Raw genomic sequence first — 17304 nt, forward strand, 5'->3', positions numbered from 1 at the left:
TTTTTATCTCTTTCTGGCACAAACGTTGGCATCTTTATTTCAAATTGTTGAGAATAATATTGTACAGTTAAAATAATTCGAATGCGACTAGCGAGCGAATAACGTGACTATTTACTATGTCATCTTATGAAATATTGAGAATCCTTTTATACACGTGATTTTAGAATTAGTTAAATATATTTTTACAAATATAATAATGTCTTTTAATCATCACCAATCCCAGAGAAACCGAATCGTTTTATTTTTGTTACTTGAGGGTAAGATGATCGATCTTACGCTTCAGACGTGACTGCTCTCAAACGGAGTTAGATGTTTATTTGTATGGTGGATATTCATCGGCCTGTTGCTATTCACTTCCTTCGATTATCATTTGCCGATGTGAGTCGTAATGTGACGTTTTAAATGCGAGTTTCTTGCAGTTGAGTAATTACATTCTGAGCAAACGTAAGGTTTCTTGCCAGTGTGAATCAACATGTGTTGATTCAAAGTGTTTATCCGTGACGTTGAATAATTACATTCAGAGCAGGTGTACGGTCTTTCTCCAGAATGCGTTTTCAAGTGCAGCTTTAAAGTACTATTCCGCGAAGTGGAAAAATTACATTCCGAGCATTTGAATGGTTTCTCGCCGGTATGATTCGACATGTGCTCTTTTAAGCCGGTTTTCCACGAAGTAGAATAATCACACTCCGGGCACTTAAAAGGTCTATGGCCAGTATGTGTTGACATGTGTTGTTTCAAATATCTGATCTGCGTGGTAGTGTGATCACATTCGGGGCATTTTAAAGGCCTCTCTCCGGTATGCGACAGCATGTGTCTTTTTAAATTATTTTTGTGCGATGTTGAGTAATCACATTCTGGGCATTTTAAAGGTTTCTCGCCGGTATGGGTCGACATGTGCTGTTTCACAGCACCCATCCACGAAGCGGAGAAGTGGCATTCTGTGCATTTGTAGCACTTGTTACGATTTGTTCTGGCTTTCTTCTTCACTGTGAGAGGAACGTTGTTTTCTGTTTTAGACGATATATTTATACTCTCCACTAATGTTGCCGGTTCTCTGGACAACTCTTCATCTGAAAAGTAAGTTTCATTTTATTTTAAATCCAGAGGTAGGGCAAACACAAGCATATTCTTATGTGTGCCCTAATAATAATATTGTTTAGGTCCGTGGACAGTCAGACGTACCAATATATCTGTACCCCAGGAACTAGACATAGAAGAAATATTAACATCCTTATTTACATTACTCCAGTAGCTCAATCAAAAATAACTATCGGCGACAAATACTTACAATGGCTTATGGTCTGTCATTGCCTGGTTTAAGTTATCACTTTACACACTGTGTATCATCCACTATTCTCCCTATGCTTAAATATCCATATTTCCTCAACTCTTCCGTCTGTTGACTTGTGAAGTAAAAGAGAGGAAACCTTTACTGATATTTTTTACAAGTAACTAAAACCCCAGACACTTTCTGTGACTTATTGGTAGAGATTCATATTAAAAACTAGCTTATATAATGTAATCGTAAGTTTATAAAAACATTGTATTTTCAGATATAATTAACAGCCAGAAAGATCAGTAATATACGTACATACAAAAAACTGTTTTTTTTCTTTTTTAAATACATAAATACAAATATTTACGCATAAGCTAGTTTATGCTAGATATGCTTATAAGTGTTTATGTGAGTGAGATTCATCTGTTTGAACTACTAGGCAACTAAACTACAATTCATTAAACACGCTTTACATCAAGATAATCGTACACGAGAATCATCAAACATTTTGTTTATGTTATGTAAATAGAATTAATAATAGTCCAGAAACCGCATACGCACATCAAACAGAAGGCGACTAAACAACTCATAAATGATTAGGTTTACGTTTTGACCCATTAGTTTCTTTGTAGACGTCGCTCAGTACGCAACTCCTGATTTAAATTCAACTATGCCGTGTTGTGTCCTTTTAAAGTGTAGAAATACTGCTAGGATCTAGAGGAAATATATCGGGTTGTGGTCCCGTGGCTAGTGTCTCGGACTCACGGACCAAAGGTCCGTCGTTCGAATCCTACTCTACCCCAACTTGATTCCATTTTCTAATAGTGAGTTATTTACAACTCGTTGAGAATGGCCCTCAAAATTAAATATTTGGGTAAATCATAAGAACGCAAATATTTCTTTTTTAAAAAAAAAAAAAATCTTAAAGAAACAGGATGAATTCACATTTCATGTGTAATTAGCAAATGAATGTGTATGTAACAAATGCATTACTTAAAAATTGAATTATTTTTCCATCTGTCAGATTGACGAAGAAACAAAATGAACGTTTCGTTAGTGTTTCCAGGGTTGTATTTTTTTAACCCTACTTTGCTCATCTAATGAGACAACTAATGAAAATTGTACCTCGGAATAAACAACTCTGTGGTGGACATTTGACCGACATTATCTTCAACACATCAAATATTATTGAACATGATATAAAAATATACGTTTTATGTAAAATAAAATTTGTTTTATATTTTAAGATTAAAGTTCATTAATTCAATTACTCTTGTTAAATGACCCTTTACTTATCTACTCTGTTGTGTCAATCAATATTTCCACGTGCACAATAAAATTTTGGAAAAATTAACAAATTTGCTTGTTATAATAATATTTTGTCCCATCGTGCAACATTACGCGACGGCATCACGAATGCGCGCGGCGAAAGTGGGGCATAGTAGGGGAATTATTGGACACAGTCCGATGTATTCAAATATGATTCTACGCTCCTTCTGGACTATTCTTAATTCTATGGAAAATTGTTTACAGGCGTTGCCTAGTAGGTGATTTGGTTCAGCCGGATGAATCTCATCCACATAATAAAGGTTTCAGCTCCTTTACTTCACAAAGGTCAACAGATGGAAGAGTTGAGGAAATGTAGATGTTTAAACATGGGCAGAATGGTGAATGTTACACAGTGTGTAAAGTGGCTTCTTAAACAAGCTAATGACAGGTAATAAGCCCCGTAAATTCCTAGACTTCTATATTCCTTCTCAACAATGTTTTCCCTCTCTATTGCAATAAATTTATTATCAAGATAATCCTCCACGAATCATCAAACGTTAAGTTTATGTTATGTAATAAAACTTACTGGATTTATCTTCAATCTCTCCATCAAATGATTTCAAAGACTTTTGTTCTATATCCTGATAAAGGTTGATTTGGTCATTAAATCCTTCAGCGCTTCTCTCCGATTCGATGGTAGAAAGACCATGATCATGTGGCTCCCGCTTCACAGTATTGAATCCATTAACATCCCCGTCGCGTGTCTCCGTACTAGTCGGGGGTTCATCTTCACCAGCAGAACTAACGTCCGTCTCTGTACATGGTTCTTGTTTAACAGTATACAATCTTAGTTCCGTTTCATAACTGGTCCCCGGTTCAGCTTTAATGGTGGGAATACCATGATCCAGTGGCTCCTGCTTCACAGTACTCAGAGATTCATCTTTTTGGCAAAACCGATACGCTTTTCCGCGCATGCGCCGTTTTCTACAGGGAATCCCCCTAATTCCCTTTCAGGACTGGTCCCCGGTTCGATCTTAATTTTTAAAACATCAGGAGCTTTCTCCTCGTCGATTTCCAGTTTCACGGTATAGAGAGTATCAGCTCTCCCAGTGCTTGCATTATTCAAATTCATTTTGCGTACCAATAATGATTCCTAAAAAAGAGATCACATATAAATAAATAATCCCACTTCGCCTGTTTATCTGAGAGAGCTCATCCAACCTCTTTCGCAACACGGACTATCTCTTCGTTCTAGTAACGAGAGAACCCTTTTAATACCCTGTCATCGCTCTAATTGCCTCCTCTTTCGCGGTAGTAGCCGCTCGATTGTGGAATAATCTACCCACTAATGTTAGAGACGCCCCTTCTTTATTTACATTTAAGTCAAGATTGAAATGTCACTATCTAAATATTTTAATTGTTCCTTTATCCTTCTTCTTTCCTTCCCATCCCCTCCCCTCTCTTCATAGTATAGTGTTTTCTTTTTATAAATATATAGGTATTTATTTTTGTTAATCTTTCCTTTTAATTTTTGTATAAAATTGTAAGATTCAATATGTCCGTGTATTTTTCTCAAACTGAACGGTTTGGGTAGGTAGGAAGAAATTGCCTTAAGGCAATATGCCCGCCCTTGTATGTATATTTATTGTATATGTATATAAAGTGTCAAATAAATAAATAAATATTGCCTTCAGTACTTAAACAATTTCCATTAGATCCATCTTGATTTAAGGGTATTTAAGCTAATAAGTCATTATTAGGATAATTATTAAGTACACTGACTATAAAATTGCAATAAAGAAATTTAGTTAGGTTCGACACGGATTGATAAGTGGATCAGGTTAAATAGGTAAACGTGATAAGGTAAAAAATAATTTTAAAGGATGCAGAAAATGAGGAAGACCGAGAAAGACATAGCATGCCATATATATATGGCGTGACAATTATCACTTACCGCCGGTAATGTGCAATGCCGACTGACAGTTCTCCCGCCCTATGCTTAGCGGCCATTTTGGGATCAGTGAGAATGGAGAATAGACAAGAAATCATAATTTTAAAAAACTATTATTTAAAACGGGGCAATTTAAACACTTTGAGTACCGGCCGACTACAAATAGAATTTACCGTGGGCTTGGTCCATTTTTGCGAAGTTTTATGCTTTGTGAAGGGTTTCTTAAAAGTTTCAAAATAACGAAAATACTAGGTTTAATCAATTGAAACTTCTCATATTTATTTTGAACAATTTGATAAGTCATTTTTACATGATGGTTTTGCCAACATTGGCCTTTATGGAGAGCCACATTGCAATGCTTGCACATATACAGGATCTCACTTTTTATTGTGCTTTGTATCCCGGAGCCGTGTAAACGCGTTATTATAATAACCACGCGTTGTGTCCTGGTCCCGTGTTTTTACGTGGTTTACCAGCGGTGAAAAAGTACTAATAAAAGTCACTAGATGTCAGTAAAATTAACTTTTTTATATAGCTAGTAAACCACGTGAAAACACGAAACCGGGTCACAACGCATGGTTATATAATCACGTGTTTAGACGGCTCCGGGATACAAAGTGTTAACGCGATTTGGGTAAGGCCTCCTTTACGAAAATGGAAGACTGAGATCGAGAATGAGTTTCCTTAAAGTCACAACTGACTTGGAGACATCTGCAGAAAAACGCAGAGGATCCGTGGAAAGAGAAACTTGGTGATAGGTTGTAGATAATACCATCCGAAAGCACAAACACCGCCCACAGTTTAGACATCTCTACGTGGAAAGTTCTTAATATACTAAGGGTTGAGGTGTCTAAGTGCAAATACAATCAACAGAGGTGGGGTTTTCTGGAGGAAGATGACGTGAACTGCAATTGTGAAAAGGTACAGGATGATCCTCATCTGCTGCGGTGTCTACAAATGCAGTTAACTTGTGATAATAATGATTTGAGGATGGCCACTGACAAGGCGATATCTATTGCTACACACTGAAGTGGCAAGGTCTAAATTTCGGACTCGATAAGTACGAAAATTATTGTTTGTTTATTGGAACGTTTATAAATTTTAAATGCTTTAAAAGGCCGTAAATTGAATTCCAGGTTACAATCCTGAAAAAGAAATTAGAACGAAAATAAGTCCGCCTCATGGTACAGTGATGACGTTTTTATCAAGCTTGATGTTTACTGTTTGACTCCTGACTATGATATTGGTTTTGAAAGTGTATGAATTTGAATAGTCATAAAATAATTTAATGTTGAAATATTATTATTAATAGTATTTATGTAATTTTTTTTTGTTTTTAACAATATATTTTATGTTAGCATATTTTTAATTCGACTGGCAAGAGCAAATATCAGTCTGAGTGAAAAAATATAAATCGTGTTTTTTTTATGCCCCATGCATAAATGATTGCTATTTTGAATTCCTGTCATAGGACATAGGATAATATAGATTATAAAAAAAATATAAAAATTAAAAAATGTATGTTAATCATAAGTTGCCTAATATATATTTAATCAAACTGAATATGTATGTAGAAATTATATCTTTTATTTTTTTAGTCAAATAAATATTTGCGTTTTTATGATTTACCCCAATATTTCAATTTTGGTGGCCATTAAAAAAAATATGAATATGTGTGAATATGTAGATACGTATGTATGTTTATAAATGCAATGCAAGTGCTCCAACCCAATACAGGTTTTCTGGCGAGTCGGGCAAGTTCACAGGCATGGGTCGTTCCTAATTGTGCCCCTATAAACTTTGTCTCTGTTCTTTATATAAAATGTTATTTAAAAATAAATAAATTAAGGTTCTACTAGCCACATGTATTTTAAAAATACGGTCCCCTCCCCTTTCCTCCAGGAAACTTGTTTTGAGAACTATTAATTATTGGTTTATAAAATATCACGTTTTAAATATAAAATGCTAACATACAAACTTGCACGTATTGCTGACACATGTGTAAATATCTAAATAAACAAAAGAAATAAAGCTCGGCACTGGCCAGAACACCCCAGTGAGTGGGGAAAAAAATCAGAAGTTGTCTCTGTTCTTTAAATAAAATGTTATTTAAAAATAAACAAATTAAGGATCTACTCGCAACATGTATTTTAAAATCACTGTCCCCTCCCCTTTCCTCCAGGAAACTTGTTTTGAGAACTATTAATTTTTTTTTTTTTTTATACGCCTCCACTCGTTTGCGAGTGATTTTGATGGTTTATAAAATATCACGTTTTAAATATAAAATGCTAACATACAAACTTGCACGTATTGCTGATACATGTGTAAATATTTAAATAAACGAAAGAAATAAAGCTCGGCACTGGCCAGAACACCCCAGTGAGTGGGAAAAAAGTCAAAACGAAAGAAGAAGAAAATATTTTTTCTCTTTTCTGATTTTTCTGAATTGTCTATTCTCGCCGATATCAAAATGGCCGCCAGACAAACAGTGCAGAGACGTCAAATAATATGGTAGATGACATTTGTGGAGCGGAGCTATCATTCAAGTAGACGTCATTTCTATGTTTGTGGGCTGTATTGTCGGAACGCAGGTAAGTGATAATTGTAACGTTAATTGTGTACTAATTAATCAACTCTCACGTCTCTAGAAGTAGCAATATTTTTTTTTTTATTAATGATAATTAGGTTAATTAGATCAATTACATTTTTTTTATTATTATTTTCGTAAACGCAGTACTACTACCATCACGCCATTTCTCCGTAGCGGTAGGCAGAGAGAATGGACAGCCACACACGTCTATCCTGGCATACATTCCTAGCTTCTTCCACATTCATGTTATCATGCGCTATCTGTACCCAAAAGAATGTGTATATTATCCTTGGCTCTTCCCAACCGACTTTTTACTGGGGAAGCTAGGCTATCAGTCATTATGGAGGAGGAGGGACGTTCATTTGGGTGTTCACTTTTTTGGAAATCCAGCCAGTCTGCAAGCATTTGGATATAATCAAACATCGTTGAATTACTACCTGGTAAAAGAAGAAGTATAAAAATTGGAAAATTGTTTTCAGGCATTGCCTAGTAGGTGATTTGGTTCAGCCGGATGAATCTCACCCGCGTGATAAAGGTTTCAGCTCTTTTACTTCACAAAAGTCAACAGATGGAAGAGTTGAGGAAATGCGGATGTTCAAACATGGGCAGAATGGTAAATGTTTCACAGTGTGTTAAGTGGCCACTTAAACCAGCCAATGACAGGTCATAAGCCCTGTAAATGCCTAGACTTCCATATTCCCTTCTCAAAATATTTTTTCCCTCTCTGTTGAAATAAATTTAAATATCAACGGTAATGAATGGTGAATGTTCCACAGTGTGTAAAGTGGCCACTTAAACCAGCCAATGACAGGTCACAAGCCCTGTAAATGCCTAGACTTCCATATTCCCTTCTCAAAATATTTTTTTCCCTCTCTGTTGAAATAAATTTATTTTAGTATTACCAAAAATCCAGTTAAAATAAATAAATGTGCAGAAATCATAAGAAAAAGGAAAGAATCTGATTGAGATCCACAAATAACAAAAGCTGTTTGTAAACATTCAAAAACAAACTTTTTTTACACAAACATCATTTCATTTTATTGCAAATGCATTCTCTTCAAATGCAACCCTGGTATATCAATGAATAGAACATGTATGCTTCTTACTTCTTTTTTTCACATTGGATTGAAGATTTTAATATCTACGAACACGCACAGCGCAAAGATCTATATTTCTCTGAAAACCGCACGTAAATCGGTTAAGCCGTCTAGGAGTTCGGTGACATCACACGTACAAACAAACAAACAAACAAACCAACCATCACGCCGTTTCACCGTAGGGGTGGGCAGAGAGGATAGAACGCCATAACACTCCATCTTGGCATACAGACCTCGCTTCCTCTACATTCATACATCTTCTCATGCACGCACGCCGATTATTCCTACTTTTGACATGTCCATCTTCGAGTATTTGATGGACTCGATCGTGCCGTGTCTTTCTCGGTCTTCCTCGTTTTCTGCATCCGTCAACATTCGCATCGTAGATCCTTTTAGCGGTTCTTTCGCTGTCCATTCGCTCTACATGTCCAAACCAACGCAGCACCCCTTTCTTGATTCTGTCAATAATGCGTGTCTCAGCCTTACACACTTCACGGATCTCTACATTTGTGCACCTATCATACATCGTTTTACCACACATTCGCCTGGGGGATCGCATTTCGACAGCATTCAACCTACTTTCATCATCATTTTTCCAATTCCATACATTAGAGTTGGAACTAGAACTCCGTTGTGAACTGCTAGTTTGACCTCCTGCTATAAACATTTATTTGCCGAAGTAGATTTTAGTGCGCCGTTCACCCTGTTCCCGGCACTCACCCTCCTTTCAATATCTTTATCGACCTTTCCGTCCCTAGTAAACATACTTCCCAGGTACACAAATTCTTCTACCTGATTCAGAATATCTCCGTTCACGCTGATCTCACATTTAGTTATATTTTCATCCCTTTCAAAAACCATCACTTTCGATTTATCAACATTCATAAGCAAATCGCTTTTCTCGCGTATCGCACGTACAGAGAAATTAAATATATAAATATAAGGACATTCAATCCATCTAATCTTCACATTAGTTTGAAAATGCCCTAACAAGGCGAAACAATTGTCACAAAATTGTTGTTTTTATATTTGTAAAAATAAAATAATGTTTAAATTCATTTCAACAGAGAGGGAAAAAATTTTGAGAAGGGAATATGGAAGTCTAGGAGGCCACTTAAACCAGCCAATGACAGGTCATAAGCCCTGTAAATGCCTAGACTTCCATATTCCCTTCTCAAAAATTTTTCCCTCTCTGTTGAAATGAATTTAAATATGAACAACTCCCTAAGGAGGAAATCCAGCCAGTCTGCAAGCATTTGGACATAATCAAACATTGATAAAATAATGTGTTCAGTAGACTCAAATCAGTGTTTAATTTCTTACATTATAACCTTTGAATCTCTCTATTTGCCAGACGTGAACTTCGCGCTTCTGCGTAAGGTCAATCGACCTGTCACCGACTTCTTCTTCCGGGCGTTCATTTCATTGGATAGAACTGCTCGACTCCTTCTCGGTACCTCGGTGCTTGTGTTGGTGTGAATATGAAACGCCGATACCAAAAACACGAGTATTGCGGTCCGAAGCCGAGTCTTAAAAGAAGTCGCAAAATGATGAAATATCACAATGAGGTGGTTATGAGGTATGTACAATTTTTTTTACTTCTCTTCCTTCGTAGTTTAAACCTGCACAGTGCCAATTATATGTTCACAACCCTCGCGCTCCAAAATATCTCTCTGAGAGTTTCATTTACCTTTCTGATCACGGTCTTTCTCAGGAGAGAACGCTTCCCATTCCCCGACGTAGCGCATCATTTTTCAGCTAATTCTTTTCCATCCAAGCCGCTAGACTTTGGAATTTGATTATTTTTTAATTTATTTTTTAAATTTCTTATTAATAACAAATTAAAATATAATATTACAACTATAGTAGGGCCAATTTAACAGGTCACATTTGACACTTCATCAAAATTCAACAACATATTCTTGTAAGGGCGGTAGTAAAATATTATTTACAATATTTTGAGTGTGTCCAAATTTTTGTAGACAAGGACTGGATTCAACTCCCTGGGGAGCTGTTTATATTAACATACTACAACAGAGATGAAGAACATTTAAGAAAAGGTAATATAGAAGTCAAGGCATCTACAGGGCTTATGACCTGTCAATGGCTGGTTTAAGTGGCCACTTTCTACACTGTGTAACATTCACCATTCTGCCTATATTTGAACATCTGTTGATGTTTGTGAAGTTAAAGAGCTGAAACCTTTATTTATGCTGGTGAGATTCATCTAATTGAATTATTTCACCTACATACTTCAAATATAGGCAGAATGGTGAATGTTACACAGTGTGTAAAGTGGCCACTTAAACCAGCCATTGACAGGTCATAAGCCCTATAGATGCCTGGACTTCTATATTACCTTCTCTTAAATGTTCTTCATCCCTGTTGAAATATGTTAATATAAACAGCGCCCCACGGAGTTGAATCCAGTCCTTGTCTACAAAAATTTGGACAAACTCAAAATATTGTTGATAAATTACCTGGTCCTTGAAAAAGTATAGAAATTGAAAAAATAACATTTTCAGGCGTTGCCTAGTCTAGTATGTAGGTGAAATAATTCAATTAGATGAATCTCACCCGCATAAATAAAGGTTTCAGCTCTTTAACTTCACAAACATCAACAGATGAAAGAATTGTTGGAATAAAGATGTTCAAATATAGGCAGAATGGTGAATGTTACACAGTGTGTAAAGTGGCCACTTAAACCAGCCATTGACAGGTCATAAGCCCTGTAGATGCCTAGACTTCTATACTACCTTCTCTTAAATGTTCTTCATCTCTGTTGTAATATGTTAATATAAACAGCGCCCCACGAAGTTGAATCCAGTCCTTGTCTACAAAAATTTGGACAAACTCAAAATATTGTTGATAAATTACCTGGTCCTTGAAAAAGTATAGAAATTGAAAAAATAACATTTTCAGGCGTTGCCTAGTCTAGTATGCAGGTGAAATAATTCAATTAGATGAATCTCACCCGCATAAATAAAGGTTTCAGCTCTTTAACTTCACAAACATCAACAGATGAAAGAATTGTTGGAATAAAGATGTTCAAATATAGGCAGAATGGTGAATGTTACACAGTGTGTAAAGTGGCCACTTAAACCAGCCATTGACAGGTCATAAGCCCTGTAGATGCCTAGACTTCTATATTACTTTCTCTTAAATGTTCTTCATCTCTGTTGTAATATGTTAATATAAACAGCGCCCCACGGAGTTGAATCCAGTCCTTGTCTACAAAAATTTGGACAAACTCAAAATATTGTTGATTGATATCTATTGTATTCTTCCAGTAGCCTTTATTTCAAAAAAAAATAAAAATTATGCCATGTAAATTATAAGATTACCTTTGTTACAGTCGTCACGAAGCCTGGAGAAAAAACGACTCACAAAATAAAACACAAATTGTTATACCCAGACAATTACCGATAAAATCTCACGCAAGTACGCTGAAAATTAAAACTTATTCAAAACGTAAGTCAACAAATAAAACAGATTTAAATGTAATCTCTCCAAGATTTATATATTTAATTGTTTTTTTTTTTTTCATAAAAAATCTTTGTCGTATATTTCAGGGCCTCAATTATGAACGCTATCTTTATCTGTATCTTACTTTGGTATGTTATACCTACTTGCCATCTCGACATCATATTATGATCGAAACGAACCAATGATTGCTCTCAAAAAATAGTCCGCGTTTTTGTTTACTAAAATTAAATACTTTTTTTCATGAACAACAACAAATGAATGATTTTTTATTCCATTGATTTACATTGATCAATTCGTCCATCTCTAACATTTTTACAAAATAACTTAACCTTGTAAGAACGTAGTTAATAATTAGGTTTATTTTAGTTTTAAAGCTGATTTATATAATTATATCGATTCATATGTCAAGCATTGTATTAAATAAATTAATTAACACGCCATATACGAATAATTTTTCGTGTGTCAATATAAATCTCTCCTTAGACTTTACTACAAAGTTATGTCGTCGCTTTTGCTGACAAATGTCGTTCTAAGTTTTAATTTTATCTTTCAATTTTAACTTTTTAATTTTAATTCTTAATTTTAACTTTTAATTTAAACTTTTAACTTTATTTTAATTTGAACTTTCCATTTTAACTTTAATTTTTTATTTTAATTTTAACTTTTGATTTCCACTCTTAATTTATACTTACTTACATCTACTACCTGCATCTAATAATTTATTGTCGATTGTGATTTTTTACAAATAAATTTAAATGTTCACGGAAGCAGAGAGAGAGGGAGGAAAGTAGAGTAGCCATACAATGTCTTCACCTTTTTATGTACTTTTTATGTAATATTTTTATTTTTACTTTTTTAGAATTTAATTATTTTTCCCCTCTCCTCCTGCATTCATAATAAATTAGTGTGAAATCTGTAATTGGTATTACTTTTTTTAATTGTTCTTTTGTACCTTGTTTTATATAAAGAATTTTATTAAATTATATAAAGACTGTACGATTTCATTTATAAATAAATAAATAATGACATAAAATAACAATCTTAAAAAAAGGTAAATGTAATAAATAATAAAATTCAAAAGAATGCAATGCAAAAAGATAATCAGAAATAATTTTTAAAACATAAATTATACAAATTAAGAATCACACATAATCAAATATACAAAATAATGGTATCATTAAAATCAACAAAATAATTGTAAAATATAGCAGTATTGAAAAAACCAAATAATAAAATATTAAATATTTAGGTGTAATGTTGGATTCAAAACTTACATTTCACCAAAACGCTAAGATGGTAATAAATAAGATTGCAAAAACAATATCAATTTTGGGAAGGATCAGAAGATTTATTGATAAGGACTCCTGCAAAACTATTTACAAAGCAATTATTGAACCTCACGTTAACTACTGTAGTAGCATTTTATTTTTATCAAACAAAGAAAACATAGATAAACTAACTGTATTACAAAATAAAGCCTTTAGAATCATTTTGAAAAAAAACAGATATACGAGGGTAAAGTCGATGGTAAATGAAATGAAATTATTAACATATAAACAAAGAATATTTTACAATACAATGATATTTGTTCATAAAATTATAAACTCTAATAAAAAAACAGAATTTTGGAAAAAAATTGATCGGAACCAGCATGAACACGATCACAATACTAGAGAAAAGAACAAAATTAGACTTCCATTTAGGAAAAAGGCAAAGTCACAAAATTCTATTTTATTTAAAGCAATTAAAAAGTATTACGAAATGGAAAAAAATATTTATGAAGAAAAAAACATATCAAAATTTAAAATAATGGTCAAGACATATGTGATAAACAATTTATAAATTAAATATATTTGCAATGTTATTATTAGAACACACATAACAACATGTATGATATGTGTGCCCTACTTTAAGATTTAAATAAAAAATAAAAATACATAATGAGAAAAACATAAAAATATCAAGATATATAAAAAATATTATCGGATCTATTGCTAATGCGATTTAAATGATTACTAAACAATTCCCTATTCAAGTAAACATATTTCAGGCACTGAAATAAATATTTGATTAGTACCTGTATTTATTATAAGAAATTGTATTACCATCGTTAGAATGGACTGCATAAGTCTGTCAATTGAATAAATAAATAGAAAATATTATTCATTAAAAGTTTTAACAATGTTTCAGGAGTCCTCGTTAAAGTTGCCCCGAACGTGAACTTGGACTCTGGCGGAGGTAATGCGCTCCATACTGTGAAAGTTGAAACAAGCGAAGGTCCCTCTTACGATGTTTGTGTCATCAAGTCTGAATCGGCAAGCTGCGCTGGAAGCGAGCCGAGGATATTGAGTGCTGTTAAAAATGAATCATACGCAGACACGGATGTTCATTCTACCGATAAGTGTGAACCCCCGACTAGTACGGAGACACACGACGGAGATATTAGTATGTCCAGTACTGCGAAGCGAGAGCCACAAGATCGCGGTATTCCCACCATCAAAGCTGAACCGGGGACCAGTTGCGAAACCGAACTGAGATTGTATACTGTTAAACAAGAACCGCATACAGAGACGGATGTTAGTTCTGCTGGTGAAGATACATCCCCGACTAGTACGAATGCGCACAACGGAGATGATAGTTCACTCAGTACTGTGAAGCGGGAGCCGCAAGATCATGGCCCAGCTACCATCGAGGCTGAACCGGGGACCAGTAGTGCTGGAGTGCTATGTGACCAAATCGGCCTTCACTATCCGGACATTAAACAAAAATGCTTGGAATCTTTAAATCGGGTCGAGAATAAACCGGGTAAGGTATATTTTTTTAAAAGATATATTTAGACCCCTGTATTTAGTAGCCTTACGTGTCATGTACAAGGCTAAGGTACTCGGAAAAAGCATTTTGCTTGTCTTGGAAATGGGATGTTCGATCACTGATTTTGGTTTATTACCTTTATGAGTCCAATCACCATTGTTGCAAAGTCCAAGAACAATGGCGCGTGATAAAAAAATGCAAAATAATGTCATTTCATAGAACAAAACAACCAATTTCCTTCGAGTACCTATTAGAAAACTCCAAAATTGATGTAGTCAAGTCCATCAGAGGTTTAGGAGTTGTTTTGGACTATATACTGACATACAACGAGCATATAGATAATATAGTAAATAAATCATCTGGCTTCATTAACAGAATATCCTCTGATTTTACTAATGTCCGTACAATCAAAACTCTTTATTGCTCGACTGTTCGCCCTCTTCTAGAATATGCCTCCTAGAATAGTAGTCTGGTCTCCATTCTATGTCAATCGCATAAATCACATTGAATCAGTCCAACATCGCTCGCTTCGAAAAATAGCGTGGATGCTCGGACTAGAGAGAGATAATTATTCTTATGCTGAAATAGAGTCAATGTTAAATATTTCTAGTCTACAAAAACGTAGAACTAATATTGACTCCATATATATGTTCGGCATACTAAATGGTATAGGAAGTTATCTATATGATAACTTTTCATAGCTCCGTGTCCGGTAAAAATTTGGGTCGTTTCGAAAGTACTTTGGTGATGACGACGGAAGTTTGCCGCATCAGCCAGCGTTGGGTTTACTGGTTTTACCTGTAGAAGAAGCGCGGTAATGATCTTCCCAACGTTTAGCAAAGCTAAAGGGAAATTCTGAGAAGAAAGGTGCCGTTCTTTTACAAGTTGCGGCTCTTGCTCGTTCATCCGCTCTCTCATTTCCTACGATACCAGCATGTCCTCTTACCTCGTTTGCACTGCATTTTTTGATTACCTGCCGTGTTATATGGGACTCATTGCACATTATTCATTCAATATGTACCAATTAAATTTTCAATTAAAATGCTTTATTCAAAATAAGGTTTTGACACTTATTATACTTTTTAAAAATACAATCAAAACATAACATTACAAAAATGTTTTTTAAAAGGTTTCGAAAGTAGGTGTAAACTATTTATTTTAATTTTATTTATGTCAAAGGGATACTGTTTATACGGACTTTAGCAAGGCATTCGATAAAGTATCTCATAAAATACTTCTTCATAAATTCATTGCTTTGGGAGTCACAGGTAGCGTCTTCAACTGGTTCGAGAGTTATCTTACTGAAAGGAAAATTTCCGTAAAAATCGGTCACTGTATTTTTTCTCAGTTTGGAACATCAAGTGGTGTACCACAAGGTTCCCATTTGGGACCAATTTAATTTTTATTATTTTTTAATTATATTTTTCAGATACTGCACTCACCAAAGACCCATCACCATCAGCGGAGAGTGTCAATACTTCGTCTGGTAGTACTAACGAAATTACTCTCACAAAATGCAAGAAAAGTAAGAGAAATCGACGCACATCGAGTCTTCCCCGAGAGAGACCGTTAAAATGTTCAGCATGCAATTATACAACGTTATTAAAAAGTAATTTAGTGCAGCACTTGTTGGCCCACACTGCGAAGAAACCTTTCGCATGCTCAGAGTGTAATTATTCTTCTTCGTGGAAAAGGTGTTTAAAAGACCACATGTCGACCCATACTGGCGAAAGACCCTTTAAATGTGTAAAATGTTCTTTTTCTACTCCAAGAAAAAGTGCTTTAAAAAAGCACACGTTGACTCACACGGACGAACCTCAATTTAAATGCCCGGAGTGTAATTATTCTACTCACCGAAACACAAATTTAACACTGCACGTAATGACTCATGCTCCCAAAAAGTCGTTTAAGTGCTCAGAGTGTAATTATTCAACGTTACTGAGAAGTAATATAAAATACCACGTATTGACTCATACTGGCGAGAAACGTTTTAAATGCCCTGTATGTAATTATTCCACGCTACGAAAATGCACATTAAATCAACACATGTCGATTCATACTGGTCAGAAACCATTTAAATGTTCAGTGTGCAATTTTTCAACGTTGCTGAAAAGTAATTTAAAACAGCACTCGTTGACTCACACTGCAGAGAAACTCTTTAAGTGCTCAGACTGTAATTATTCTACTTTGTGGAAAAGGTGTTTGAAAGACCACACGTTTACCCACACTGGCGAAAAACCCTTTAGATGTGAAAAATGTAATTTTTCCACTCTTAGAAAAGGTACTTTAAAAATACACATGTCGACTCATACTGATAAAATTAAATTAAAATGCGCGGAATGTAATTACTCTACTCACCGAAAAGAAAGTTTGAAACTGCACACACTGAATCATTCGTCATTGAAAAGTAATTTGAAAGACGATGTCTTAACTCACGCCACTCATGAGAAACCTTTCAAATGCTCAGTGTGTAATTATTCCACTCCACTAATAAATCAATTAAATCAACACATGCTTACCCATACCGTCGAGAAACCGTTTAAATGCTCCGAATGTAATTATTGTACTTCCATTAAAATTTTATTGACTCGGCATAATTTAAAGCATACTGTTGAGTAGTTTCTCAAGGGCTCAGAATGTAAATATTCTATTTAACGAAACGTACTCTAAAAGGGCACATGAAAACTCATGCTGGCGAGAAACCTTTTATAAGCTCAGAATGCGTTTATTCTTACATAATTATTAATCTTAAGATGCTTAAACTATTGAGAAACCATTTATTTAACACTTTATGTACATTTACAATATATATATAAATACAAAA

General features: G+C 34.6%; 2 protein-coding genes across 2 annotated transcripts; one reads left to right on the top strand and one right to left on the bottom strand.

Annotated features, from left to right (window-relative positions):
- LOC148275452 (uncharacterized) lies at window positions 1–3659 on the bottom strand. Its single transcript, XM_088235667.1, has 2 exons — window positions 3132–3659; window positions 1–1070 (listed from the first exon to the last, which is right to left on the bottom strand). Exons 1-2 carry the CDS (start codon window positions 3517–3519, stop codon window positions 367–369), a joined length of 1092 nt encoding a protein of 363 aa, XP_088091793.1. The 5' UTR covers window positions 3520–3659; the 3' UTR covers window positions 1–366.
- Window positions 3660–6941: 3282 nt separating this feature from the next.
- On the top strand, window positions 6942–17304 carry LOC148275453 (uncharacterized). The gene is made up of 5 exons (XM_088235675.1): window positions 6942–7087; window positions 9538–9762; window positions 11539–11654; window positions 13860–14474; window positions 15910–17304. Exons 2-5 carry the CDS (start codon window positions 9665–9667, stop codon window positions 17097–17099), a joined length of 2019 nt encoding a protein of 672 aa, XP_088091801.1. The 5' UTR covers window positions 6942–7087; window positions 9538–9664; the 3' UTR covers window positions 17100–17304.

This window comes from Micrasema longulum, unplaced genomic scaffold, assembly GCF_059751315.1.
Source record: "Micrasema longulum isolate JH-2025_06_02 unplaced genomic scaffold, ASM5975131v1 h1tg001416l, whole genome shotgun sequence".
NCBI classification, from domain to species: domain Eukaryota; kingdom Metazoa; phylum Arthropoda; class Insecta; order Trichoptera; family Brachycentridae; genus Micrasema; species Micrasema longulum.